The 20,494-nt window shown below is 35.0% G+C and overlaps 1 protein-coding gene across 1 annotated transcript in view; it reads right to left on the bottom strand.

Moving 5' to 3' along the window:
* Positions 1-12,623: 12,623 nt before the first annotated feature.
* LOC140142756 (glycine receptor subunit alpha-2-like) overlaps positions 12,624-20,494 on the bottom strand; it is a 38,066-nt gene continuing 30,195 nt past the window's right edge. Inside the window, exons 8-10 of the mRNA XM_072164747.1 lie at positions 19,878-19,979; positions 18,384-18,440; positions 12,624-12,865 (exon numbers count right to left, since the gene is read on the bottom strand). Of these exons, the coding sequence (XP_072020848.1) occupies positions 12,641-12,865; positions 18,384-18,440; positions 19,878-19,979 (384 nt within the window). The 3' untranslated portion in view covers positions 12,624-12,640. The remainder of the gene's footprint in view (positions 12,866-18,383; positions 18,441-19,877; positions 19,980-20,494) is intronic.

The following is a 20,494-nucleotide window of genomic DNA, read 5'->3' as shown; positions in this document are numbered from 1 at the left end:
GCCCTTTTACACCGTAGTCTTCTAGCACAGTCCAGAGTAGATCTCTGTTTACTCGATCAAACGCCTTTTCTTGGTCTATGAATATAGTGTACAGATCTTGGTTGTACTCAATACTCCTTTCACACAGCTGTCTCAGAGCAAATATGGCATCAGTGCACCCTCTGTTCTTCCTGAACCCAAACTGCGCTTCACTCAGCTGATGTTCAACAACTGGTCTTATTCGTTTCTCTAAGATCTTTGCATAAATCTTCCCAGTATGGCTGAGCAGAGAGATTCCTCTATATTTGCTACAATCTCTTTTACTCCCTTTTTTCTTCCAGATGGGGACAATTATTGCACGTTGCCAGTCATTGGGTACAGCTCGCTCCTCCCAAGCCCTGTTGAACACTCTTGTCAACCATTTGACTCCTGTATCTCCACAAGCAAGTATGGCTTCTGTTGTGATGTCATCAATTCCAGCTGCCTTGTTTTTGGGACTGGTTTTAATAGCATTTCTGACTTCCTCCTGGAGAATGGGTGGATCAACTTCCTCTTGGAACCGAGGATGGAAGGGCTGCTGCTGTTGTCTGTCCCCATCAGCGCTTGGGTTGAGCAAAAGTATTCTCCTCATCTGTTGGTGATTTCGCAGCTGTCTGTGAGGGGGTTTCCATCCTTGTCGTTTATGATGGCGGTTGGGTCAAATTCAATTTCCAAATACTTTTATTTTATTTTTGTATTAAATAATACAGTACAACCGATGTTAAACATCTAATTTCTTATAATTGTCACACAAAACCAAAACGAGCAAACTATTGTGACAGAAATTTACAAAAATAACCATTTTTAAGCAACCTTGGATGCCGAAACAGCTTTGCAAGCATGCGTGATAATCTACGCATTTAATGCAATATTGTAAGTCAACCTTGGACATGCATGACGACATTAATTTTAATTTCATTACAATGTAAGGATATGTCATTCATTTTGATAATATATTTTAATTTCTTAATGCAAACTGTCTCTGTTTATCGTTATGTCTATAATGAACTGAGTATTATTATATATGACATTTTACACAGATTACCTAAAACACATTTTGCTATGAAGACGAACTTCCTTGAACTTTGGCAAAATTATCATAAAAAGTCCTGTCAAGAGTAATTACACGAGTCAAGAGAGGTTACTTTCTCGTATGTAAATTTATAATGCCTCTTGGTCACCCTTAATGGCACACAGATGTCAGAAAAACACTGAGGAATAAGACCATTATCAATGCCTCGTGATGTGTCTTTTATGATTCTTTTAAGTTGGCAAAAACAATTACACGAGTGAAGAGCGGTTACTTTTTTCGTATGTGAATTTATATTGCCTTTTGGTCACCATAATCAATTCCTCGTGATGTGTCTTTCATATTCTTTTAACTTGGCAAAACCAATTCCCCAATTTGAAGGTTTACTAAACCGTACTCGAAAATCTAATCGCTTTAATTAATTGGTCTTTATTCTATAATTTGTAAAATTATTGCAACAATTGATTATTGCTGAAACGCCACTACATTGGAGCCTCTCTAATTCACAAATTATCATTGCTGAGAGCATTTCGTCATTAACAATACGTTTAAAAGATCAATTTCTAAAGGAAATGAGCTACGGCATTATTGCAAATTGGGTCATTTCTAGAATAACTCCAATGTAGAATACACTTTTAAAAAGGCTCCCTTCACTCAATAAATTTGCATATAACACTGTTGCACAAATTATATTAAGTGATTGCAACAAGCAATGACTCGTATATACATTATCTATCTATTTTGGATGAAGTCAAATCATTTGCACCACTATTACCAAAACGAAAAGTACCATACTAAGTACCATTTACTCAAAAACCTTGAGATAAATTGTACTAATCAATTGTAAGCAATACATGTATTATCAAAGATAGAGAAACAGGTAAAGAAAAGGGGATAGTAATAGAAAGGAAGGGAGTAAGAGAGCGTGAAGAAGTGTGAGAGAAACTATGTCGCTCATAGATATGATTGCCGGATAACAGTATAATTAGTTCCAGTACGCTTTATCTCATTGCAATGAGCAATTTATGAAAAATTACTTTTCCTTCAGAAAAGATTAAATATGCTCGGTCGTCAAAATTACTGACCTGGACGGTGAGGTTTATAGTATCCTTCAATAGATGCATGATACACTGTTACGGACATTGAAATCTCCATGAAATTGGGTAGCTAATTTGCAAACTCATGTAAGTAGAGACTACTTGCTACAAAAAGTAACAACATGAATAATTTTGACTTTGTTATATAAAAGTGGTCTGCTCTGATTAACTCGTTTGTTCAAGAACATTTTACAAATGTTTGACAATAATGTTTTTCAAAAATCTTACAGTAATATTACTGACAGCTTCACCATAATGTTTATTTTACTCAATTCTCATTGGTGGATCGTAGACCTATAACATTCTAATATCTATATCCTCATGTTAACTGAACTTTAACATGTATTGCGTTTTTAAGACTTATTATACCTTGCCGTTGTACAGGAAACATGGATGCTTATTAAAAGCCCCAATAGGATATATAAAATATGATTAAAACTTTCAGAATAGTAATGTTATTGCATCTCTGTATTGAATTCAGGAAATGTTGAAAATATTTTGTATTGAAGTGAAATTTAAATCTGAAGTTGATATTATAAAAATATTTTATTTCTATGTCTGCCTATTATAGATATGCTCATTGAAATTAATTATCATAAAATCAGCATTCTCAGTAGCCTCAAGTTTGTTACAAAATACCCCGTTGTAAAAATGTAGGTTGAACGTGGGGAATCCGTCAGATCCCTGATGAAGTCCGGAAGGTATAGACGCAACTGTAGCAGATGCAGTAAGATGCCATTTTTTTAAATATAGGAATAATATTATTTTAACCTTTCCTTTAGTATTATATACTGCGTTACTAATCTACATCAAGATATATTATTAGAGATAGTGTAAAAAGGAAACAATCCTAGTGTTTTGTCATTGCAGAAATACAGAGCTGTTTGTAAGGAATAGATACGGTTTGCTATATATTTGATAAATAATCGTCCTTTCTGAGTGAAACGAATCATATATTTAATCTTCCTTTCTAACGGAAACGAATCAGTGTGATTTCACAACGCAATCAATACAATGCACGCTATTAAAGATATAGGTCATTATAGAGAAGGTTGAAAATAGGTTTTTTAATCATTCATTATTGTTACAATGATAAAAACGAGTTATCGTTTCCATAGACAAAAGTAGCCTAAAGGCAAGTAAATATTATTAAAAGAGAATGAGATCAAAAAGACGAAAAGGAAATAGGCCAAAGGCGAGCGTAAGTAAAGATAAGCTAAACCGCTAGAAATATTGCATTGAAAAGCGAGTTAAGAATTAATATATCTATACTTTATATCAGATATTTGTTTCTCTCGTTATTCCCAATAAGTTAGGGATCGAGATATGTGGTACAATATATGAATAAAGTAGCAGAAGCAGCAGAAGCAGCAGACCAAGCAAGCAACGGTGAACTTAAGATGGATGTGAAGAACACAAAATGTGTTCAAAATAATTGCGCCGAAGGCGATTAACAATGAATACAAACCGACGATTGTTTTCGTTTCTTAAAGCATTGTGTGTTAACGATGTCAGATGGTGTAGTATGCCTAATAGTCATGTGTCCAGGTCACGTAAGAAACATGATGAATGTTGGCATATTTAGGACACAATAATCCAGCTAAGTGCATTTGTCCCTATGCAAGGTAGCTCGTCAAACATTATCTTAATCGCTGATGCATTACTAAAGCAAACCAGTGTCAGTGGTTTGTTAATAATATTATTGTGAGTTAATGGGACGAAATTCACTAATTACATTGTGTGCTCCGTTTCACCATTTGCCCTGATTTTTTTCCCAAAACCTAGAGCCCGGCCTTGTTATTTTATGAAAGATACTTACATTGATAGCTTTAATAACATTATTAAGACCTTGCAGATAATGTTACCTGTGCGCTTTTGAATATCCCTACAGCTGACCCTGCTTTGATTTATATTCAAAACAATGCGGTTCAGTTGTAATTCATATTCTGAAATAAGTAAATTTCGTTTTATTACAATTATTATTATTATAAATAAGTAAAATCCTTGTCATTGCAAATATTATGTTAATCATAGACTCAAGTCAATAACTGCTCCAATGTAATGGGATGTGAACAAAGAAATGCAGGTTGCATTATATTTTCATCGCACATACAAATGATATCTATGAGTATTATGTATGTCAAGAAATAGTATTACCATTTAATAACTTAAAGGAAAGGGGTATTTCGTGATCCTAACATCCTCCTTTCCGTTTATGACATGTGTCAGTAGATAGCAACGAAAAAAGCTTATGCTCGAATTTTCAGTTGATTCCTATTTTGCGTTTGCGAGTTATGCATGATTATGTGTATTGTACTGCTAGGCCAGTATCAAATTTCATTCTGGTGTACCAGAACGTAATTCAAATTTGCCGATATATTTGCTAAACGAATTAATCTGTAAGACATATTTTGTACACAATCATGTAGCTAAAGGTTTTCAGTGGTGTAAGTTAAATATGGTTTATATTTCCGGTTGTCTTTATAACGCTTAAGAAAACAGCAAAATGAATACACTCTCGATGGATTGCAATTATATTTTATTTAATTCGATGTTTATTTCCTTCAATAAACTACAGCTGACAGATACTTTTTATTTATACGTATATGCAATTATGAAGGGATATAATTTGACAAGCAATCAGAAATATTCATGGTTGTTTCATTTAATAAATGACTTGGTTTTTTTAATTGTTATTAAAAATTAATGATGAAAATTCCCAGTGTCATCTTCTATTCAGATGGCCAGTATGTGGGTTTATTGCTTACAGAGGTCAGAACTTGCAATTTATTTTGATGCGGAAATATTCTAAAGGTTCAAATGCCCTAAATTCCGGAAAAATATACATTTACTCCCAAAAATAAAATAACAAAATGAAAAGAAAAAAAAAAACCAATAGGATAATCAAATAAAAATTACTGTTCATTTGTTTGATCTAATGGTGAATTCAAACAATATCTGCATATGACACTGTCTTTAAGGCAATTTTTAACACAATTTGCACCTCATATTCACTTAACGCAAATGATATTGATGTGAAGTTGTAATTACCTTCAAGGCATACTTGATTGGATACTCAATTGCAATAAGAAATCGTTAAGAATAACAACAATAATCATGTCGAGGTTCTTCGTTTTGTTTCGATCAAACATCTCAACTGGACGTTGCATATTACTTTTCGTCAAGCAAGGTATATCCAATGCAATTCAATCTGTCACAAGGTGGACATTTTGTCACGTAAGCGTGGAATAGCTAGCGGATGATATAGTAGGTGCTTTAACTATGAAACAAATCAAAATGTAGCCAGTTTACCGAAATCGTGATATATGTGAACGATTCGCGTAAAACAACAACGTCCTTATTGCGTTTACTGCGTACTCCGAATTCGAATTTCACACCCGGATTTCACATCCTGGTTTCACATCAATGCTGATTGACCTGTGTCTCAAGACGTCTTGAATATATTGATCATCATCGTACAAACCATGCATACAATTCCACCCAGTTACGATAAGTCATCTGATGCACCATATGAAAAGTGCATATAGTATTACTAGTGTTTTATTTTGTCAGATAGCCATATCCATATGTATGGGGTATCAAATAATTATAATTATGAAAATTACATTATTTCGAAAGTGATCATATTACTTCAAACGGGGTATCCAAATATTGGACGTGTATTATGAATTTAAACGAGTGCTGGGCCTGTCGTCACGCAGGTAGAACGGTCATCTTTATTTATAAAGTTACCATAATTTGCTGATTTGTGTTTAATGAACCATTTTGAAGAATACATCTATATACATGTAGCCTTTAATCTCCATTAGGTGTTCCTGGTTTCATGTTCTGGTCCTGCCAGAATATCTCAATTATAATTATTTTGAATAATGTTGATTAGATTTCCTTACAAATAAAACACCGATTAGCAGCACAATAATAAATATGTGCATGATCACGAAAATTTAAACCAAAATTTAAAACATTCTGTATGAAAATACACTCCAACAGCATTTTAAAATGTTGTCAAAATGAGGAAATATTCTAAAGGTTAAAATGCCCGAAAGAGAAAACAATAACCGTTGAATTTAGGTAAAGTTATTTGGCTATAGAAAAATTCCGAAAAAAATACACATTTACTCCCAAAAATAACATAGTAAATATATATATAAGTGACGAACAAAATGCAAAAAAAAAAAAAAGTTTTGTGATTTAATAGTGGATTCAAATAATTGCTTGTATGTCAATAACGTGTACATTTGTTGAGCAAAGAAATTGTAAAGTTTAAAGTGTCTACATTGTGTTATGAAATTTTTAAGGCAATTTTTGAGCACAAGTTGCACCTCATATTCACTTAACGCAAATGATATTGATGCGAAGTTGTAATTACCTTTGAGGCATACTTGATTGGATACTCAGTTGTAATAAGAAATCGTTAAGAATAACAACAATAAACATGTCGAGGTTCTCCGTTTCGTTTCGATCAAACATCTCATCTGGGCGATGCATGTTACTTTTCGTAAAGCGAAGTATATCCAATGCAATCCAATCTGTCACAAGGTGTACATTTTGTCACGTCAGCGTGGAATAGGTAGCGGAAGACACAAAACAAAATGTAGCCAGTTTACCGTAATCGTAATATATTTGAACGATTTGCGTAAAAACAGCGTCCTTATTGCGCTTACTTGCGTACTTTGAGTTCGAATTCACTGGTTTCACGTCAATGCTGATTGACCTGTGTCTCAAGACGTCTTGAAGATATTGACCATCATCGTCCAAACCATGCATACAATTCCACCCAGTTAAGATAAGTCATCTGATGCACCATATGAATAGTGCATATAGTATTACTCGTGTTTTATTTTTTCAGCTAGTCATGTCCATATGTATGGGGTATCAAATAATTATAATTATGAAAACTATTTATTTCGTAAGTGATCATATTACTTCAAACGAGGTATCCAAATATTGGACGTGTATTGGACGGTAACGCAGCTAGTGCGGTCATCTTTATTTATAGAGTTACTGACCATATTAAATATCAAACATGAACACTGCTGATTTGTGTTTAATGAACCGTTTTGAAGAATACATCTATATAGCTTTTAATTTAGGTGTTCCCGGGTTTATGTTCTGAACCTGCTAGAATATCTCAAATATAATTGTTTTTAATAATATTGATTAGATTTCATGACAAATCAAAAATCGATTTGCCGCACAATAATAAATATGTACAAGATCACGAAAACCAAAACGTCTAGGACTTTTGGTTTTTCAACAGTGTTTTCTCATAATCTCTGACCCTTACAATATATAAAATATGGGACTTAACAATAGGGGAAAAGACCACAAACATACCAGCCACATCCAACCTACAACCCCATACACACCCTACCCTGCAAACTCACGACCAGATCCCATATCAAACATGTCAAAACAAACACACACACAAAATAAACAGACTCCATGACCACGAGCGTACATAAAAACATATTTAAGTTCCCATAGTCGAATGTCAAATTCAATAGGTATCGTATGAAAACATTTATGTCATGGGTGTGTTCTAAGAAAAATATTGCGTATTGTAGCGCTTCTGAAATAAAAAACATCATATTTGAAGAGAAATATCCAATTATGTGTCAGATGTGGTTGTTTGACTAAAATACATTATTATTTCTGACAATAATAGGGCTCTTACACATTGTTGCCATAGTGTGATGTCAATGGCAAAATGTATAGTGATTGTCACAAACGAATGCTGAAAACATAAAAGCGAAAATAAAAAATAAACCCATTAAGCTATTTGGGGCAATATAATTTATGGAGAATAATCTAGGCTAATGCAACATAACCAGATAAATAAGCTTAACCGCCTAGCAAAAAATATTTCTAAGACGTTTTTTGGTTATAGTCAAAATGTCAGATTATATCTTAAAACATTCTGTATGAAACATACACCCCAACAACACTTTAAAAATGTTGTCAAAATGTTAAAAAAATTGTTTTCAATTTTTGTTTTTGCAAAACTCTCAAATACTTTTGCAAAACACATCAATAATATTATGACAGAATGTTTCGCAACAGCTTTTCAAAACGATATTTATTTATTTATTTAATTATTTATTAATTTATTTCCAATTATTTGAATATTATTAAAACGGTTTATACTCCCTTTCATAACCCGACATCTAAACGCTTTATATAAAACAGTTTGAACAGTTTGTGTTTGCTGGGCGTCGTACTAGATGCTACAAATTTAGCTTTTCATTGAGATAAAAACATGATTGCGACGTTACTTAATCAAATTAAATCGGACGTTGCGCTGCTTTTAATTAATAAGTATGCTTTATATAATATATGTGCCTCAACATTTCGCAGACACTGGTTAACAATAATGATTGATACAATATACAATATCACAACAACTGGTACATACCTTGATATATAAGACAAAAACAGAATCAGAATAACACTATGATTAACGCAACCAACAAATATCCACAACAGCATCTTGCCACAAATTCCCGCCATTATTTTCCCTATCAGCCGATTAGCAGAGATGCGCGTGTCCGTAGAGCTACACTTTTGACAGAAAATCATTTGAATGTTTGGAACGTTAAGTACGCAAATTGGATTATCTGTCTGTTGAAGATCTTATTAAGGTCACCGTAAAGAGTACTTAACTCATCAACAGTGTGCGTGCTTAAATAGCCCACAGTGCTCAAATGGCCCACAGTTGAGGTGATGTTCGTGGGAATAAAAAATGCTACAACGATGAACACTTTTAAAAGTAAACGATAGGAATAAAAAATGCTACAACGATGAACACTTTTAAAAGTAAACGATAGGCGGCGCTCGACACGACCTATACTATTCTGAACATGGTAATGAAAGAACGCCTTTTGGTTTTAATGATGATATCGTTGTTGATCTTGTTATTGTTGTTGCTGTTGGTGCCGTTAAATTCAACAATTTGACTCCCAACAAGTGATACGCATTTATTTACCATTTCATACACGAAAAATTTTTTTTAACAAAATGGTCACCACAAATGTTGGAAAATACAACCAAATATAAATACATCAATTCGCAAGAAAAATTAAAAGTGCGAGCCCATACATTATTTATAGGTCAAAAATGTGTATCACTACTTGTTGGGAGTGAAATTGTATACAATTTTGACTGCTATGAGGAGCATAGTCAAAATTATAGGCCCAAGGTGATCTCAAAACCATGACTATGCCCATAGACATGGTTTTGAGATCACCGCGGGCCTATGATTTTAACCATGCCAGAATAAAGAGCAGTCAATTTTTGTTTCATGTAACAAATCATAAGATTCTTGTCATCAGTTTGGTTAAAAGCATCGACATTGGGAAGTGAAATTACTTAGTTTCAATGCGAACAGCACAGATTACAATCTACGATTTCCACGTAAGCACACGCAGAACTATATCCGGGGAATAGTTACAATCAGATGACGGGAATCTTTAGCGTATTACGCCATATGTGCGTTCCAATCAAATTGCTCTTTAGATGATATACGCACACCGGCGCGGGGGTTATTGATATCCATCAATGATCTCCGCGTATGCTTATATTACGCGGTATAATGACTTCCGCGTGTGCGAATCTGTTGCGCCAGAACACTTCGCGCGCACGCAACTACCATGGCGTGATTGCGCATTGCTGTATTTGGTAAGTCCGTTTTAGCCTGTTCGACTTTTTGAAGGGCGAAATATAAGTTTTGATGAAAATTGTTTATTTCAACAAATTTCGGAGAATAAAATCTTGATATTTGATTGAGTGATGAGTTAAAAATGACGGTTATGAATTCGGTTAATAACTTTGCATCAGTTATATGTCGAGCATTGTGAAAAATCTAAACATTTTCCTTTGGACCTCAGAATATCCATCGGGGCTGCGCCCCTCGGGATATTCCTCGGTTCCAAAGGCAAAATGTTTAGATTTTTCACAATGGCTTCCAAATAATTAATGCGCAGTTATTAACCTATAATTATATACCTCATTTAAAGATTCTCGCTATCTGATTGGTTAAAAGCGCGGGCATAGTATACAAATATATACTGCCATGAGAGGTTTTGGTTAAAACTATATGGGCCCGAGGTCAGATCAATAGTACTATTGATCTCAGCGAGGGACCATAGTTTTAACCAGAACCGCGAATGAAGGCAGTATATATTTGTTTTATATCCTTCATTCATAGGTATTTTGTTCATTGATTGGTTAAAAGATTATATGAAAACTCCACTATGCTTCAAGATAGGCCTAGGTAGGGCCTATGCACGGTAGGCCGGTTTAGGCGGCACGATCATGTTTATGTGTTAGTGGTTTTTAAGCTTACTCATTGTATGCCAGTGTTTATTTTGTTCAAGTTGTATCTTCATTCCACTGTGCCTTCATTCATTGCAATCGGGATAGGCCTCCATACGCACGGTACTAGGCCGGCTACCTTCATGCATGCATGGCCTAGGCGGTCCGAGACTGGTCTCGCACTGTCAGTGTTTGTTTATAAGCTTACCATGTCAGTGTCGCTCTGAATCTGACTCTGTGTTGGTCTGAATTCACTAAATATTTCTGCGCCAGAACTGATAAAAAAGTTCAAATTAAACAGCTGAAATCGTGAATCTTCTTCAGCAGTAGCAGCCACTCCAGCTTGATTTAATATTTCGCCATGTTTGTGTTGTCGTTTTACGGCAGTGACAAAATATTCTCATAGTCAATGTCGATGTTCAAAGTTATGTTTATGCTTTATGGACTGCGACGTGGGTATGCTGCTATCCGTAAATAGTAAATATCCAGAAGTACTCTTTACGGCTTGGAGGTACTATTTACGGACGTAAATAGTACTTTTTTCCACTTCTTTACAGAATAGTGTGTTTATTTTTGATCACGTAACACACTTTTAACCAATCAATGAACAAGAATCTATTAATGAAGGATATAATTTTGACTATGTCCGTAAAAGTAACTATGCCCCGGGAATAGTTTTGCGTGTGCTTAGTTATGGTTTTGGGATCACCTTGGACCTATAATTTTGACCATTCCCCTCAGCAGTCAATATGTGTATAATAATGCACGCGTACTGTGATGTTGATGCGTCTGTTGCACGAGCCCAGAAGGTTGTGGTTGTAGGGGGGGGGGGGTTAGACGCATCGACTTCTCAGTACACGATAAAAAAGTTAAGAGAAAACAACTTGCCATGATTTTTGCTAATTTTATAACAACATTTTCACTAAAGTGTTGGAAAATGCATCAGCCCGCAAGATAAATGAACGCTTCCGAAAGCAATGTAGCACGCGGAGTGCGCGCCCATACACATATATTTATACAAACTCAATTAATTATGGTTTATATTTTTATAACGCTTGCACTGATTAGTTTTGATGTCTAAGCGTGTATGAAATATAAATAATGATGTAAAAATGCCATTATTGTTTCTGCAATCACAAAGGACCCACGTATAATTTTTGAAAGAAGCCACTTTATTTTCATATAAATAATGATATAAATATAATCTTTTGATCTTCGATCATGATCTGAGACAGTTCATGTGGTCCATTTACATTCAAGTGATAATAAATACACATACTAGTACAGGGCGCTATGTGTTTGGGATTTTCTCTTGCTACATTAGTGGAACCAATGATTGTTGGCATCCTTAAACCTGCAAAAATAACATTTTAATTAGTTCCATTTTATACGCCCCTGTGGTTCCCACGAGGGGTCGAAGGTGGGAGCCAAAACTCAAAATAGTCCCATCATGTAGTAAACAAAAGAGTTATTGACTGTTTTATTGATTTTTTACTACTTAAATGTCAAGTACTATAGACATGATATACATCATTTTAAAGCTAATTTCAAGCAGAATATTTTGGTTGAATATCTCAAAAATGATGATTGGCGGCTTCAGGGCTCAGTTGTGCTGGTGGGTCACATATAATCAGATCGTTATTGTTAGTGTTGTTTTTGTTCGTTCTTGTTCATACCTTTCAGGTTTGTAATCTATCCAACTTGTCCACCAAATTTATAGATGATATCACATGCAATTATGCGAATATGCGAATATCAGCATAGATTTATTAAGCTGCGTAAGATTTATTAAGGCACCGTAGCCAGATGTGTTTGATTTTACATTGAATCGTCCCTCGATGCTGATTCGATGCTGTTTATCAATTAACTTTAAACTAATTAATTAATTAATTAATCAGAGTTAATGATAATACGTACTGGTCAATACCATGGCATGTAAAGATTCAAATGCGAATGTCATACAGCGATTTTCCTGCGATGTCTCACTGTGGATATAATAATGACAGTATTATCATCTTGATTTTACAAACATATACATGCTCCCCCCCCCCAAAGCAATTGCGGTACCACCAATAGAGGGCTTCACACAGAACATATTGGTCGAATCTTTGTATAGGAGTTTCTTTAAATCTTTTTTAAAGTATATAAAGTCTTTCCTTCATCATATAATTGAATAAATAGGCCAATAGACTATATTAAAAGTAATGAAAGCCAATGGAAATATAACCCTTGATAATCTATCTAAAGAGTCCGCGCTCCACTCTACATTGGCATTATCTGGTGATAGCTCTCGTATTGGTGGGCTGGTCACGTCGTTACTTTTAATCCAAAACACGGTTTGTAAATCCGCAAAAGTGACTGGTTTGTTCATCTGATGGCCATCCTCCTGAAAAGAGGTAAGTAACGAGTGAAAACCAAAATTGCATTAAAATAAAACAGTCAAAATATGTAAGATTCGAAATTGTAACTGATGAAACAGTTTTATAGATATATTGTGCTGGGTGCCAATCATTGGACTGGACCAGGAACATGTCAGTACATTTTGCTTTTGCGTCAGTTGGACAACTGCTTGGTTACTGACATGTGTTTAGGGTAGAGTATTGAAGTAATCCTGTGTGTAATTTTGGTTTGTTTCTTTTTTTGGCTTAGTGTATAATATGGCTGGATTATACGTTGATGGATACCGAGCTAAATGAAAGGTTACAAGTTAAACAGGATGTAAAAATCATCTACGTGACACCTGAGACGTTTAACTTAAGTAGAACTAGAGTAGATAGATAACACTAGATGCACGCCGTACGTAAACGTGCTTTATTACTTTTAATTTGTGTTTTAAGTAAATGTTTATCCTCTTAAATCCCACCAAGAGATCTTAGACTATTTGCCCGGCCCGTGTTAAATCCGGCTGCGATGAATGAGAGCTGATTCCTTGTCAAAATGCTTCGTTTTGTGTAGGACGTTAGTTGCACTTCATGCCTCTCTTGGAGATGACTTTTTTTTAAACCACTAAAGTTGTGCTACCATACGCCGGAGGCTTAATTTTTTTCTGCAACCATAATGGGCCGCAATATATCACTAACCGCATAGTCCGAGGCAAGGTTCATTATTGTCGGGGTTAGGGTCTTAGGGTTAGGGTTAGGGTCTTAGGGGTAAGGTTAGGGTAAGGGTTAGGGTTAGGGGTTATGGTTATGGTTATGGTTATGGTTAGGGTTATGGTTATGGTTAGGGTTAGGGTTAGGGTTAGGGTTAGGGTTAGGGTTAGGGTTAGGGTTAGGGTTAGGGTTAGGGTTAGGGTTAGGGTTAGGTTTAGGGTTAGGGTTAGTGTTAGGGTAAGGGTTAGGGTTAGGGATTAGGGTTAGGGTTAGGGTTAGGGTTAGGGTTAGGGTTAGGGTTAGGGTTAGGGTTAGGGTTAGGGTTATATTCGTATTCATTAGTACTAATATACTAGTAATAGTATATTGGGTGTTTTCACTTTATTCCGTAATCAATAAGTATCATAAACAAACACCTTTCTGGCACAACGTATCATAGCACAGCCGTGTAGGCATTAGACTATGGGTACATAGATTGTGGGTTCGAACCCCAGGTAAACCGTTGTAAAATTTTAATTCTATCGATTTCTTTTTTAATTTATTAAGTATAGGAAATAATAATGGTAATAAATTCGTGTTATATCTAGCCTCATAGGCCTATAATACATGTATGTACTATCTACCAAAAAACGTTTCAAAACGTAAAAAGTGGCCAAAGTTTAACAAATCTTTCCTGTGTGGCTTTTCACACTTTTTTAAACTTGGTCCCATTTAGTAAAGTAGTATTAACATGAATGAGTCCTAATTTTTACATGCAACAATGTCCTCTTATACAAATGTAGGTTTAAGACTAATCGAAAGCGGTGCAATATTGATATGACTAGGCTATGTATTATCAAAAACATTTCAAGGTTTATGTTTTATTATATTGCGTGTTCATAAAGAGTAGTAGAGTATTACTTAGCAAATTGACTGTGTGTCAACCTGCTACATAATAGGCCCTACATCTGTACATAAGGCGCAGAATCGCACATGACGATGAAGAATTTAACAAAGTGAGTATTTGCTACTTTTTCTTAAATCAAAATATATTATAACGTCTATACGGAAAAACTTCAATTACGCACGAGCATTAATTCATTTGCTATACAAAATAAACAATGACAACTAAGAAAACCAACAAGTAGCGTATAGATGACTTCGTATGGGTCTTCAGAAATTTTCATAAATGGGACCAAGTTTTAAAAAGGGTGAAAAGCCACACAGGAAAGATTTTTTAAACTTTGGCCACTTTTTACGTTTTGAAACGTTTTTTGGTAGATATTAATTCTTTTTTTGAGGTAAAAAAATATTGCACGGTAAGTGGTTCTTTGTTTTGTAGACATGCGAGTTGAAGTAGTTGGATATCTATATTTCGCGGTTAATGGTTCTTTGTAGCCCTGCGGGGTAAACTAGTTGGATATCCATATTTCGCGGTAAGTGGTTCTTTGTAGCCATGCGAGGCAAACTAGTTGGACATCCATATTTCGCGGTTAATGGTTCTTTGTAGCCCTGCGGGGCAAACTAGTTGGATATCCATATTTCGCGGTGAGTCGTTTTTTGAAGCTCCAAGGGGCAAACTAGATGGATATCCATATTTCGCGGTTAGCGGTTCTTTGTAGCCCTGCGGGGCAAACTAGTTGGATATCCATATTACGCGGTTAGCGGTTCTTTGTAGCCCTAGTTGGATATCCATATTTCGCGGTTTTTGGTTCTTGATTTGATTGATTTGATTTGATTCGGTATCTGCATATTGCACATACATTAATACAAGGTAAATAGATATAAAATGCATTAAGATAAATAACATATAAGATATATTTGAAGCTCTGCGGGGCTTCATATATTTGAAGCCCTGCGGGGCAAACTAGTTCGATATCCTCATTTCGCGGTTAGTGGTTTTAACGACCCGTAACCACCCCAATCAGCTGCATACCGCATCCAGCTATTTTAATTATCAAAATATTAGTTTTTTAATGCTATGGGGTAAAAGAATTATTAAAAAAACTAATAGCTGAAAAAAATCGTTCAGCCAGGGACTGGAAACGACATATTGATGACTTTATATAGAGTGTATTCCCAGAGAAGATGTAAGGAAGAGGAGGGTTAACGGAATTATATACTTGAGATAATCCCGTAGGTAATCCGGTTACACCTATTCATAGTCCTTTATTCTCAAGTAGTTAGACATCCACTTGCAGTAGCCTTTGATGTGATGTATGAGACCGCTCATGGTAGACCGATTTTCACTCCAGAATTGGAAATATTTCGAATGTTTCTATAGAGAGTTTGTTGAAAAGTATGAAACGCGTGTATTAAGGACCTCCTGCTTGGATGGGATACCACAAGTGGATAATACAAGAAAGAAATCGAGTGTTGTAAAATTCCCCCCAAGTCCGCCTTTTTTTGTTAATATTATACATTTCTAAAGAAGAAATTTTTAGGATTTTTTAGAGAAGTGATGATTGTTGATCATTTCTATTTTCAAGTTTTTATGTATTTTCCGGTCATTTCCTGTAAACCTAATAAAGATATTCTAATAATTGACAACATCCTCTATATGATAGAAGCTGAAAGTGACAACAAGCGACGAAAATTGTAATTTATCATGGAACTTCAGTCATATTTTATCTGAAATCTGACTGGATGACAGGGCCTGCTTGTATGGTATGCATGGTACGATGACATGCAATCTATGACCTATCCCTAAAAGTAGTTGCGTGTATCACACCCGTTCAAACGGGTTCAAACCCCATTGTAGTATTCTATTGTTAAGCGGCTAAATAGGGTGATTCATCATTTACTTTGAATGAGCGGTCTCACACATAGTTTGTTTGAGGATAGCTGGATCAACCTCCTCTTCCTTACATCTTCTCTGGTATTCCCAACCCGGATTCCCAAGCGGAACGAGAATTGCTAAGTAACCGCTATCCGAACCATAAACACACATGCATGATCAGACAACGAGTGTTCAATTGCCTCATTCGCCACTTGCACGGTTCCGCCATTATGCACTATATGCGGGAGAGCCTCGAACTGGCAGCATACATGAAAGGAAGAATTACGTAACCTTACACAGAATGTTATATGACTGGTTCAATTCCCATTCATGTATGCTGCCAGTTCGAGGCTCTCCCGCACATAGTGCATAATGGCGGAACCGTGCAAGTGGCGAATAGCATCCCACGTTGTACGTCAGTCGAACCGGTGTTGGTTTGTTAGCCCTCCAAGTTATAAGATCGTTCACTTTGTGTTGAACATTGTATGTGGGCCTCGCTGTAATAACATAAAGATCAGTCTGATCAGTGTGATATTATTTCAAGAGGTCACTTCCCGATTAAGCTAAACAGCCTATGTGGAGGAATTTTATGCATGAGCAACCACATAAATGATGAAGTAATGAATACCCTCTATTGTTATCGGATTAACTTTTACGACTTTCGATTACATGGAGGTTGCGACGAGGGCGCGATATTTGATTTCTTAATATATTTATGTTGCCCTTCAAAATGCCTGAAAATCATCAAGATATTCCAATACTGTCTAAAGTTATGTAAAATTGTATAAAATTTGTATGATTTATCGCACATAATTTCTGCGTAGCGTGGAGAATCATTTGCATAGGATTTTGGAGAAAAAATGTAATAATTTTAGGGAAATATAGAATGGTGGAAGAAACAAATGAAACATTTTCCTGGAATGTGTAGACCATACTGTTCCTGTTCCTATTGATTTCGATACTGAAACAATTCGTAAAATTAAGTTGTTGGATGATTTTAGTTGGCGTTTCTAGAGTGTGTCAGATAGTAGATATTGTTGAGAGGGCACTCTATTCATGAGATTTCTTTTCCAACGCCAAAATAGCACGAATTTTGGTGGTTTGCGAGTGTAGAGTGTCCGCACTATTGAATGACTACGTACTGTTCAATATGTTTTTGTAAATGAGCTAGTGTTATTAGCTGGATGTAGCTTCTTTTGCATTGTTAAGACAAGCCACGCGCTGGGTCTTTCGATCAACTTATTATGCGTGTTTGATCAAGTGAGGATAATAAAGCAGCAAGTAATACACGGTGAGGATGTTGCCATTTTTGACAACTTCTGACTTTTGGAAAGCCCAAAATGAATCAATAAAATCGTGTATAAGATATTTGCGGGGATATTTGGGCGGGATTACAACAATTTAGAAAATAAATGGCCACTTCTGGGTTGGGTATTATAGATTCTATAGAATTTGAGTATGATATATTTTCGATGGTAAATATATTTTCACTTTCAAAGTTAGTAGTTTTTATAATTGCAATTTGTTAATATTATATCAAAAGCACATATAAATATATAATTGTAAGAGTATGGGATCATTTTGAAAATTAATAATTGCGAAACGCGGGCGGTAGAGTTCAGCACTAAATGTGTATTTCAGGAATTGCCGCGATTCCTGCAGTAGTTTTTATGAATAGAACACAATAGCGGATACAATAGCGAATTCAATAGAACTCTATTACGGGTAAATAAACCTCGTCGCGCTGCTAAATTTCACTTTCTTATTTTTCATTAACTAACCGTTATTTCATTAACTGACCGTTATTTTTTTAAACTTTGGAAAACCTCGACCGAGGTTTTTAATGTGTTATCGCATTGCGGCCCATTATGGTTGCAGAAAGAAATTACGCTTCCCGGAGACGCAAGGAAACAAGGACTTTCGTATCTACAGTACAATCCTAAGTGGCTAATGTTGTATAACTATGACTCAATATTTTCTTTTCCGTAGTAGGCCCTCGTTGTCATGAATCTTTAATAGTATGTCATTGATACGCAAAAGCTAAACCACTTTACCTTTTGTTTACTTTTCACTGATAAATTTCTAGATGATTTGGATGCAGCTTCCTTGATCTGAAAAGTAATTTGGAGTACATGATTATTGAATGTTGCGAAATGGGCACATGCAGAATTAATATTTGATTGAAATTAAGGATAAAAGAGCTTTAAACATGTATGGGGATTTATTTTGTAATCATCAACACTGCATATCTATTTTCCTCAAGTTTTGCATAATGTGGAAATTGCTTGCAACTTAAATGCCGCTTCCATAAATGAGATAATTTGATCTGCAAATAATCCATACAGTATGTGCATGAACTCTTATTGTTCATTCATCTGATACATGAAAAATATATGGTATATATAAAAAAAGACATTCTATCGGCCATTATAAAGCATAAAACATATTATTTTAACCATTCTAATGTGTAATTACTTACATCGATACGTTTGGCCACTTTGTAGGTATAATAAAATACCACATAATGCTACATTTAATGATACATATTTCACATGCGATACAACAACAAAGTAGCTAACTATTGTTTATTGATCGTATAAAAAAGATAAAAATGTACTTTTTTTCACAGACATTACCAATTAATGTAAGTTTAATTGAACATATGAATTGAATGCCATGAATTGAATGAAATTTCTTGTCGTTAAAGGAAATCTGTACCATAAACTAATCAATGGCTATATAGTTGCAGTAATAATAAAAACGACAAACAGTAAAAGTCCCAAGCTTATATACGTCCAAATAAAGGAGAATTTCTTAATTCCTTACGACAATCAGCGATCAGTTTGTAATCCATGGTGGCGGCCATATTGATACCCGATGTATTTTATTACGCTGTAACGGTACCCCGATTTTGAAACCAGCGAAATCCGTGCCACCAGCCTCGTCCCTCGTGAACTTTGGTGACACGAAGCGAATGCTACCAAAGTTCAGATTCAACATTCTTTCAAAAGAAAACGCGACAATTTTTACCCATAAAACTACAGAAGAACATAAACAAATGTATTTTAAGTAATATTTATGATCAACAATGTCTTTTGAGAACGAAAAGTAAAAACAGCACTAAAAACCAAAATTCGCTGTGGGGGTCGCGAATGCCATAGCAACACACGCTCGCCGCGGGTCTGTGTGAAAGGTTACACTACCGCTTGTGGCAGAAAGGATTCGCAAGCAGCTATCATGGCGGCTTCCATGAATCGCAGAAACGAAGGATTAAAAGTGTTTTTTCTTTGTTAGGAATATTCCGAAATTCATATAGACCGTCTGGTATGTTTAATTTAGGGATATATAACTATATTAGCCATTGTTTAGTTTATGGTACAGATTTCCTTTAAGCAAAAGGTTTAAGACATATTGAAATCAATGTAGTGATTGTCTTCAAGGTATCATTCAAAAGAATTTAAACCTTTCTTTCAGTGTCTGATTTCAATAGCCCTTTGATCTAGATAATATAATTCATCCAGTTAATAAGAAGTAAACACATTACATACCATTGCAGTCTGTTGAAGGACAATAAGATAATTTGCCATTGCGTACTCCAATAACGCCAGAAACACAAAGATCAAACAAGCTACCAACCATACATCAATTGCCTGTAATGTAATGTGACACCAATTACCGTTCTCTAGAATACCCATTTAAACTGACTATTTTACGCAAATAACATTGTTTTTACCATGTTTATTAACTTTGGTGAGGTTATATTGATTTATTTCCGCAGCCATATGATTTTTTTTTATAAATATACAACGATATATAATTTGTATTTTAAAGCATTGCAGTATTTAAATTGATCAAATACATGTATCGTTATGTCAATTTAATTTCATGTTATTTTACCTCAATATAAACGTCATGATTAGATATTGCCTAGGATCATTAGGCGAGAAGGTTAACCTACTTTTTGTCCAACATGCCATCTAACAACGTAATGGTCATTATAAAATAATGGATATTGAAACTACTAAGCACGTTAAGTGCAATGACGTTATTCCTATAATAACATACACGTATTTAAGGTCTTTGTGCTCAAATTGATTGCATGAATTTGAGCATTTACATATAATCAATTTACATATAATCAATGTGAACATCGTGTAATATACTG

The sequence above is a fragment of the Amphiura filiformis genome, chromosome 20, assembly GCF_039555335.1.
Source record: "Amphiura filiformis chromosome 20, Afil_fr2py, whole genome shotgun sequence".
Taxonomy (NCBI): Eukaryota; Metazoa; Echinodermata; class Ophiuroidea; order Amphilepidida; family Amphiuridae; genus Amphiura; species Amphiura filiformis.
Note: the sequence above shows the minus strand (reverse complement) of the source record. Positions and strands in the feature narration are given on the sequence as shown.